Source organism: Silene latifolia, unplaced genomic scaffold, assembly GCF_048544455.1.
Source record: "Silene latifolia isolate original U9 population unplaced genomic scaffold, ASM4854445v1 scaffold_194, whole genome shotgun sequence".
In the NCBI taxonomy this organism is placed as follows: Eukaryota; Viridiplantae; Streptophyta; class Magnoliopsida; order Caryophyllales; family Caryophyllaceae; genus Silene; species Silene latifolia.
This window is the reverse complement of record NW_027413158.1, coordinates 91,092-101,395: the sequence shown is the minus strand read 5'-3', so window position 1 is coordinate 101,395 and position 10,304 is coordinate 91,092. Positions and strand designations below refer to the sequence as shown.

Sequence of the window (10,304 nt, the reverse complement as noted above, 5' to 3'; positions counted from 1 at the left end):
ATGCATGGATTATCGTAGTTGCAACTTCAATAGTGATGACTGATGAAGTGATGATGACCCTTGGATTATCGTAGTTGCAACTTCAATAGTGATGACTGATGAAGTGATGATGACCCATCTTCAATAACGAAAAACATACTCTTCGATCTTATTGTTATGTATGCTTGCCCTTATTTTTCGAATTTCATGATGCTGTAGTACGAAGTAATATATAGGGTCATATATCAATCAAAATATCAGACTTATTATATGTTAGAATCTCTCGATATTATAGCATAGTATAGTTTTTGGATACTCTGCGTGAGTTAAAGACTTGATTAGTTGTTGCCTACTTACCTTTAAGCAAACACCACAATAATGAAGTAGCCCGTCTTTATAAATGTAATTGTGCTGCAAAAAGGAAAAATAACACAAAAATCATCGATCAATAATCAATATCAATGATGTAGTACTATGAGAAAATTGATCAAAAATTACGTAGAAAAACAATGGAAAGAAGTTGAATGATTAAGCAATGGCATTGAGTATATATATAATATCAGACGGAGGTAGATATTGTATTTGTGTCATGTTAGACTTCTTTTTTTGATGCAAATATGGGACTCTTTAACGCACTAAATAATCCTACCCATGATCAATTTTAATATTTATTATTGCTTACAAACTCTATCATTTTATTTTATTTGACTTTATTTAAATTTAAATTTAATTAATACATACTCCATATTATCCTTTGTGACTTTGCAAATTATTATAATAGTATTAGATGTCTATCCCTTTCGGCTTTGCAAATTCTACGTACGTATGATTTCATACATGTACCTATTTTCTAATCAGACAAATTTTGCTTTTATGTAGATACTTTTTTTTTTAAGAATATACACATACATAGTGTTGATGGAGTATTAATAATTCAATTGGAGTATTTGATATGGGATTATACACGTACATAAGGTTGGACTATTAATAAAACTCTACTTAGTACGGATTACAACGTAGTATTATAATATGATCATGTAATTTTTTATTTTTTATTTTATTTTATTTTGTAGGTAGTTTACAAATATTGGAGACTCTATAATCGCTCGAAAAAAGCTTCCTTTATTAATATAGATAGATATTGATACTCATTCCAACCCCAAATCATTCAAACATCAGCTTCAACATCAAACGACATTGCCAGGTTGCCCTTCATTGCCAAAAATTTATCCATCTACTGACACTTTGAATGACTGTAAATCAGTTTGTGTGGTTCATAGTCCACCATTCCCAAATATCTATCCCGTTTACTGACATTTTTGATTTCCTTTTGTCCCACCAATAATGCTCTTCTTTGACCTTACCATACACAGACAAAATCACCACATTATTGTTAATCACTCCTACTAAAACCCTTGCAATTTCACTATTTTTCTGGGGTTTTTCTTAACATTTGTGCAATATTTACCTCATTGGTATGGCTTCCATGTCAAGGTGTATGCTTAAAGATTGTAAATTTCAGCTGAATGATGCTGTTTTTACTAGACCAACTTCTTGTTATCCTTACAGAAGAGTACAATCTCATTTGGGTATGCTTTATTTTGGCATTTCAATGATGTTTTCCTTGTCAATTCATCAAAGTTTTGATCTTTGTAATATGTGTTGTTTTCTTTGGTTGATAGATCTAAGACATGGGTTATCTTCACTTCAAACAAGGTGTCTTGCTACTGCCCACAAGAAGGAGAAGCCACTTAGTCCTGTTGTTACTTCATTTTCTCCTTTAAGTCAACCTTCAAGGTATTATTATGATACTACATGTTGCAGCAGTTGGAAAAACTATTGCTTCTTAATGCCAATTTGAATTTGAACTCGAGTATGCAGTTATTGTAACTGCTGGACCTGCTAATTAAATGATCATGCTTTTTTGAAACACTAATTGGAGTTATTATGTCGTATCAACTTGCCCGAATGTGATGTTAAACATGTCATCCTACTGGAAATCTTTCACAGTTGACCTGTATATAGATACTTTGATACAATTTGGTTTCTGATATGTTGAGGAATGACCTTATAACTGACTCGATTTGATAGGTCAAACATTTGTATTTGAGATTGGCCGCATGGGTCTGAGTTTAGCTTTAGTGTATAAACGGGTTTTGGCAATAGTCTGAAGTGTTTAGATGACGGCATAAACATAGGTTTGTGCAATGTGCAGTGATAGATATCAATTTTAGCAAAGCGGTGGGCATTTTTTTGGCATTATGGGGCTACTAAAGCCTTCTAAAAACGGCAAATACTGCATGTTAGGAAACAGGGTAGCTGCCCAATAAGTGAAGATCGTTTTTAATTGGGCTTCATTGTATAAACTGATGTTATATGCATCACTTATGAAGTAGAAAATAGTTCTGTGAAACTGTTTTGGCACTATTACTCACCCTTGTTCGTGGAATGATGGCTTAACATTGTGATTGCTGGCTTTCACTTGCGCCTTACTCCTATGCGGTAACAATAGGATAGCTGACTAGATGTCCATGCGGGAGTTCTCTTCTCTTATGCAAGGCAAATGACAGTTACTCCGGAGATATTCCTAGCGACTCCCCAAAGGAACTAAGTCAGTATGAAAAGATTATTGAGACCTTGACAACTCTTTTTCCTGTTTGGGTATGTTTTTGCTGTATCTTCATTTGTTCGTTTCAAATGCGCTAATTATTTTGAGTTGACTATGGATTTAAAAGCTATGTCATTTATGCGAGTCATAGTTGGAACACTTATTGGTATCTATAAACCTGCTGCGGTACTCTTCTTTGTACTTGTTTTTCTTTTTTCCGGTTTTTTTATACCGTATTTAGGCCCTATTCTTTGTGGCTTAATTTTAGTTCGATTTCATTCATTTTAGTTCAGCTCATTTGTTCACAAATTAACCATTAGGCCCTATTCTTTTCGGCTGAAAATAGCTGAATCGAACTAAAGTAAGAGTTAACTTTTGAAGACTGAATCAATCAATCAATCAAGTCCAAAAGAACAGGGCCTTACTTCATTCAGCTCTATTTAGTTCAGCTTTATTAAGTTCGATTCAAAGGCCTTATATTTTTTGAGATAGGATGCTATTTGCCACTTTATAGGACTAGAAGTAAGTTGTATATGTGAATTCCATGTTCTTCTCTTTCAGGTAACTTGGCTACAAACAGATCTTTTTACTGTAGGGTTGGGTTTCCTCATGCTTTCAATGGGGTTGACATTGACTTTTGAGGATTTCAGACGGTGTTTGCGGAACCCATGGACTGTAAGAAGTCTTTTAAATTTCATCCACCCAACTAAAGCTACCCTTTTATAGACATTAAAATGTTCTAGTGAAGCCATCTCAGTAAACTGTTTTTGTTTAACGTGCAGGTTGGTGTTGGTTTTCTAGCTCAATATATGATCAAACCCATGCTAGGGTTTGTCATTGCTCTGGTACGTCATAGCCTGCGTCTTTAGAACTAAAATGTTATTTGATTGATTTTGGAACCATTCTTTGAAATAATTGACGCAATTTTCTCATCTTGGGTCATTCGGATTTCGAAAACAGCCTCTTTGTATGCTAACACAAGGGTAAAATTGGGTATTTATCCAACCCCCCCACCCCCCACCCCACACACACACACACACACACACACACATACCTCCACAATTTGTGGGAGCCATTGAGGCACTGGGGTAGAGTCAGAGAATGGTCTTCTCCCGAAACCTTCCGATCATATTACCATCACCGTGTATCTGGAGAAGTCTGAAATATGATTGGGAATGGAACTGGTTGTCTCCAGTACAGTGTACCATATGGATTATGTTTTCCTACAAATTAAATTAGTATGTCCTAAACTTCATGTGAAGACTCTTAATTTATGCACATGCCATATTTCATAAATGGTAACAAGGAAACATCCCATCAAAGACCCATTTTTCAACAACCTGTTTCGGCTTTACGAGAAAAACCACTTGAGCTCATGGTTGCCGCTATTGACTATTATATCTAGGACTTTTGAAGATCTAAAATCAAAATGTCTACTAATTTTGACTTGCCGATTACTAACTGTGACTTTCCCATTGATTCAGATTTTATCTTTGCTGGTGTAGTCTGTCTACAAACAAATAGTTTTAATTACCTTAACCAACTTTCATTAATCTCGTGTGCAGACCCTGAAATTGTCAGCACCTCTTGCGACTGGTTTGATTCTTGTTTCTTGCTGCCCTGGAGGTCAGGCATCAAATGTTGCAACCTATATATCTAAGGGAAACGTGGCCCTCTCCGTTCTTATGACAACGTAAGCTAATTCAATAGATGTTCTTTATCTTTTTTTTAAGGCTGACAAAAGAGAACTTTTAAACGCATGGAGAAGGCAAGTTGGGATAATTTGTAAAATATTTTGTTTTGGTTTAGAAACTCCCCAATCAAAATAGTAAATCTATCTTAGGCAAGCATGCTTTCAGTGCTGTATAATAAGGCTATGTTACTTCAACAATTCACTCTTGAAGCATGTTGCATGGCTGACACTTTGACATTTCAACACGTTAGTACACTTCGACACTTTATTTCAGAACGAAAACATGAAACTTTTTAATACGTAGTCGTGTCTGACACTCGACACTATGTTACTCCAACAATCACTCTTGAAAATTTTGCATGGCTGACACTATGACATTCCAACAAGTCAGTGCACTTTGACACTTCATTTCAGACCAAAAATATTAAAGTTTTCTGAAAAAAATAGCCGTGTACAACACTTGACACTATATCGACCGAGTCGGAGTAACATAGGTATAAGGAGAAACATGACTTTGATCGTAAACCCTAGGTCCAATTAATTCTGTTCTTGCCAATTCAATGGCTATCATGCCCATCCTATCCAAAAGAGATATTTCTCCTTCTGCCACTAGAAACCTGAGTTCTGAAAATTCGTGTGACATGGAGCCGTGGTCCATGCAGATAGTCATGGACACATTTAAACATAATTTGCGTGATCATTTCCCATATGAGATTGCTTATTTATATATATGTATCTGCAGATGTTCCACAATTGGAGCTATTATTATGACACCGCTTCTAACGAAGCTTTTAGCTGGCCAACTGGTCCCTGTCGATGCAGCTGTAAGTCAGTTAAAACTGTCACTGCAACGTTATCAGTGGTCCTGGATGATTTTGTGATTTGGGGAGTATCTGTAGTTGTGTGTGTTTTTTTTTTCTCTCGAGAATTCGTCTGTAGATTTTGTGGTCCTGGATTATTTTGTGATTTAGGAAGTACTAATATAAGTCAGTAGATTGGTAGGAAATATATAGTATCAAATTTAATTGCACAAAATGGATTATGTATATAATTATAGATTGGAGGGAGTATGAGTTTTCCACACTCCTTTTCATAATAAAAGGGGGGACTGTGGAGTGTGGACTACATTAAAGCGTAATATATGACGCATAATTTCAGTATGTCTATTGAAACTCTTATTTGTATCTCTCTTGTTGAAACTTTTTTATGCACATAAGTGTTTTTCAAGCCCTGTCTAATGGTGATTGATTGAAGCTATGCTTTAACGTGTGTATTTAATTGTTTAATTGATCTGTGGATTATGGTTTGACTGAGAACTTGTTGGTGAAAGCTATAGTTTAGATGGAAAAATTTATTGGATTATTTTCTATTGTTTCAGGGCCTGGCTCTCAGCACTTTCCAAGTTGTTCTAGTACCAACAATAATTGGAGGTAATTTGAAGGTGTTTGATATTCATAATTTATCACAAATTCTCATATGAGGTGGCCTCATGAATCAGGATACACATTACACACCACTTGAGTTTGACACCAATAGTTAGGCAAGCAAGTGGTACATGGCTATATGCACTGTTTACCATCTTTACGCTCACCTCTCTCTTACCCAATAACCACAAGTCCACAACCCATCCATACCACTTACCGCTAAACCCCACTCCACTAAACTTACAACCAGAAAGCCTTGACCTCCCTCCCCCCACAAAAAAAAAAACAAAAAAGCAGCTGTCAACTCATAATCGAGTGGTTAGGGTCAAATGGTATGCAGATCTACTGGTGAGAAGAGGATGTCGCACTGGGTGGATGGCTGAGGGAGGAAATTGGGATGTGCGACGAGGTATGAAAAAAGTGGTGGCTGGTTGGACTGGTTGGACTGGTTGGGCAATGGGGGATGAGGGCCCAGACTGCCGGAGTTGGGGCTTCATAGTAGAGATGGGTGTTGTGGTGATGGGTATGAGGGAGGTCAGATCAGGCGATAGGGTAAGTTGCTGCTTGGATGCGGGGACTGAGCTGGACTCCGTTTCTGGTGGGTTTTCATGTGGTGGGTGTGGTGGAATAGGGGTCATTTGCTAGGTTTATTTTTGCCATCTAAGAAATGGTGAAAATCCAGCGAATCAATCGAAAATGGAAAATGGTGCTTATCCAGAGAAGAGGAGGAAGTATTTACTAAAAAAAATTGTTTGAGTTAGTGGATTCACAAGCATGTGGACAAAGCTTATAAATTAATGGGTTTGTCTCACTATTAAGAGTATTGTCTTGCGTGAACTGTCATTACTGTCTGTAGCATGGCCTGCTTAAAAGAATTTAAATTGGTGCATTTCCTGTTGTTGTAGTACTGGCAAATGAATTTTTCCCCAAGTTCACTTCGAAGATCATAACAGTGACACCTTTGATTGGAGTGATCCTAACCACATTACTCTGTGCTAGCCCTGTAAGAATTTACACACAAGTCTTTTAATTATTATTTTTGTGGGAATTCGGATAACCGACTTATAATTCGGGTCATCTTGCCCATCCTCCCAGATTGGACAAGTTGCAGATGTCTTGAAAACTCAAGGAGCTCAATTGATTCTTCCAGTGGCTATATTGCATGCTGCTGCTTTTGCTCTTGGGTACTGGATTTCAAAATTGTCATTTGGTGAATCCACATCACGTACAATCTCTATTGAATGTGGAATGCAGGTAAATGGCTTCTCAGACTTTTCTGTTCATTTTCTTCTACATATAAGAATAACATGTTGACATAGTATCTATTCCTGGAGACATTAGCTTTATAATTGAACTGTAGCGGGTATAGTTAAGTGGTAAAAGTGTGATTCGTTCTATATAACCCTTTAATACTTAAGGGGTCCCCCGTATTTCGAATACCTTTGTTGCATTTTTCAGTGACGAAAATGGTGATCTGATCTATCGTCATCTATTATATTAAGCGCATATTGGCCGCATTTATAGGCACAGCAGATTTGGTCAATGACCGTGTTAAACCATGAAAACGGGTCAAGGCCCACAAGGAAGAGAGAGAGAGAGAGCACACTTCATAAACTCGAGGTTTCCAATTGGTGATAGGAGAAGTAGCCCATTGGTTTATAAAGTAGTGAATTCTCTCCTCATTTTACCAATGTGGGACACTCACATGTGGGTTAACCACATATATGAGCACTTACACTCCCCCTCACATGTGAGGTCCCTTCAAAAGCATGGGAGTGCACCGGAGTGAGAATTATCACCCTCCGCTGGCATAATTTGGGCCTAGTTTAAACTCACCATGTTAAACCATGAAAACAGGCTTGGGCCGCACCCACAAGGAGAGAGAGCCCACTTCATAAGCTCAAAGAGGTTCCATCCTAAAATTGGTGATAGGAGGAGGAGCCCTTGGTTTATGTAGTGAACTCTCCTCCCGTTTTACCAATGTGGGATACTCTACTCACATGTGGGTAAACCACAAATAGGAGCTCTTAGCAGACTGAGATCTGGCCTTGATTCCGAAATCAAATCTGAAACTGAGATTTAATTTTAATACGAAGTACAACCATTCACATATACATTGGCTTTTTACTTCAGATTGTTGAGGCTTCCCCCCTTTCACCCCCTCTTGTCACTACTATTAGAGATGTTCATATGCAAAGTCCTTACCAGAATAATCAGACTTGGTTTTGGGTTCTCTTCTTAAGATAAATTTGGACTAATAATGTGAATATGTGACTCTTATCTTCTTTTTCCCTTTTGTTTTTTTGTTTTTTGGTATTGTGTTTCTAATTTTCATGAATTTAAGAGCTTTTCAATTGGGAAGAGCTTTATCAAAATCAACATATACTCTTTGGTTCACTTGCTCACATCATTAGAATTTCAGAGGATTCAAAACAGCCTCGTCCGAAAACATTCTGAACACGAACTAACTGCAAGTCTGCACCTGAAATGACCTGATAACACTTCAGCTGAAATGATCCGAACTCATAACGATCGGATCCAAATAACTTGTTTGTCATGTCTACTTGCAATAATAGATTTTTGTATGAATGTCCACTACCCACATAAAATGAAAGTCATTGTCGACTTCTGAAAATTTATATAATCTCTCCCATTCTTTCAAATTGCCCCTTTTTTCTAAATATCGAAGGGAAATTTTGGAATAGGGGAACATAGGAGGACGTACTAACTAAAAGGTTATAGTGACTCTTGATGGTCAGTTCCTATACCCGACTCTTCTTAACTTTGTGTCTATTTTTATAGAGTTCAGCACTGGGGTTTTTGTTGGCACAGAAGCATTTCACAAACCCACTGGTGGCAGTCCCTTCGGCTGTGAGCGTGGTTTTCATGGCGGTATCTTTTCGAACTTCTTTGTCTTTCAAACTTTTTAGTGTCAGCTTATATCATCTATACGGAGTTCTATAGAACCAATCTCACTCGTGTTCAATATCACAGCTTGGTGGAAGTGCTCTCGCTGTGTACTGGCGGAACCAACCTATTCCTGCAGACGACAAGGATGATTTCAAGGAATAAGCTTTTCTGACATCCTTATTTTTAGGGACCAAAAATTGATTAAATAGCCTTATTTTGGTTCGTTTTTCATATTTAAGGGGGTCCAAATAAAGAGTCTAGATAACTCTGGTTTTGTACTCCGTATTATTTTATATTCATGTACTAGATTATTTTTTTCCCTTTTAGAGGTGTAATCTTTACTTCATTATTTTTTTCCCCTTTAGAAGGTACACATACTGCGCTTATTCTGCTACATTCCTGATAAAATGATATGGTAGGCCTACTGTCTGTCTACTAACAATTTAGTTGATTTTCATCGACGACGACGTTTTAGTAACTATCGATGACGTTTTTCAAAAAAAAAAAAAAAAAGACAATAACTACCCTTGCACTCACATACTACTCTCTCTCGAAAAAATTTCCTCTCAAATTCTAGCAAAAATCAACTATTAAAAAAAAAAAAACAACAATTAACAAGATTAATTAACATGACAGATCTTGAATCACCGGTACGTAAACAATTTAATCGCTTCATTATTTGCTTAATTTTCATTTTTTTGCGCATCGTTAATTCTATTCGATAGTTGATTTACGTCACGTATTAACTTAGTAGTAGCGAACATTGCGATTTTTCTGCGTAAATCTGAAATTTATGCACCCAAGGTTGAACCATGGACCAAACGTTGAGATCCAACGTTCAACCATGGACCAAACGTGGGAAACCAACGTTTGCCATGGACCAAATGTGGGAAACCATTGTTTGGCCATGGTTGAACGTTGGAAACCAATGTTTGGCCATGGTTGAACGTTGAGTTTCCTTGTTTGGCCATGGTTCAACGTTGGTTTTCCCTGTTTGGCCATGGTTGAACGTATAGACACAATGTTTGGCCATGGTCGATTGTTGAGTCTCGTGGCTTAGCCATGGATTACTCGTTTTATCTTGTTTAGCTTTCGTTTTACGCAATTTATTTAGGTTATGTATCGTTTTTTTGTCTTACTATAGTCCGCATTGCTTGGATCAGGTTTCGTGGGAGACTTTTGGCGAGAATTCAGTTGATTACAACCCGTTGTTTCAGACTACTTTCGAAACGCGTGACGATGCTTTCAATTAGGCTAATAAAGTTGCGTTCGAGAATGGGTTTGCTTTGGTTAAAGCAAATAACAGAGCTAAAAACACAAAAAAGAACGTTTTAATTCCCGTTGTATTTTCAATTTATGTTTTACCTAATTAAGCTGTATCTCTGTATTATGTCCTATTGTTAATTTGTATCGTGTTTAAATTAAGTTTCCTAAACTACGTTTAATTTCCGTTAACTAGGTTTAATTTGTATAGTTAACTACGGGATTGATCAATAAAATGATTACTAAAATTAAATTAAGGAAACAAAACAAACATAAAAAATATCCATACAAAGATACTAGAATTAAAATAACATAATCCATACAAAGAGACAAAACATAAAAAGTAAAATAAACTAGTCGTCATACACGTCTTCATAGTAGAGACGCATGTCCGCAAACAAGTCCTCTAGAGTCTCTCTCTCCATCT

The 10,304-nt window shown here is 36.8% G+C and overlaps 1 protein-coding gene across 1 annotated transcript; it reads left to right on the top strand.

Annotated features, from left to right (window-relative positions):
- The first annotated feature begins 1,145 nt into the window (after positions 1–1,145).
- LOC141638183 (sodium/pyruvate cotransporter BASS2, chloroplastic) lies at positions 1,146–9,055 on the top strand. Its single transcript, XM_074447591.1, has 13 exons — positions 1,146–1,568; positions 1,662–1,777; positions 2,518–2,642; positions 2,734–2,773; positions 3,149–3,262; positions 3,370–3,432; positions 4,153–4,280; positions 5,023–5,104; positions 5,659–5,710; positions 6,610–6,707; positions 6,800–6,958; positions 8,507–8,596; positions 8,699–9,055. Exons 1-13 carry the CDS (start codon positions 1,457–1,459, stop codon positions 8,774–8,776), a joined length of 1,257 nt encoding a protein of 418 aa, XP_074303692.1. The 5' UTR covers positions 1,146–1,456; the 3' UTR covers positions 8,777–9,055.
- The last annotated feature ends 1,249 nt before the right edge of the window (positions 9,056–10,304 follow it).

Bases quoted from the DNA above. Each gene is read 5' to 3' on its own strand.
- LOC141638183 (XM_074447591.1), top strand. From the start codon at position 1,457: ATGGCTTCCATGTCAAGGTGTATGCTTAAAGATTGTAAATTTCAGCTG. The intron at 6,959-8,506 runs GTAAATGGCTTC...CTATTTTTATAG, and splicing joins CTATTGAATGTGGAATGCAG to AGTTCAGCACTGGGGTTTTT. The intron at 8,597-8,698 runs GTATCTTTTCGA...TCAATATCACAG, and splicing joins TGAGCGTGGTTTTCATGGCG to CTTGGTGGAAGTGCTCTCGC.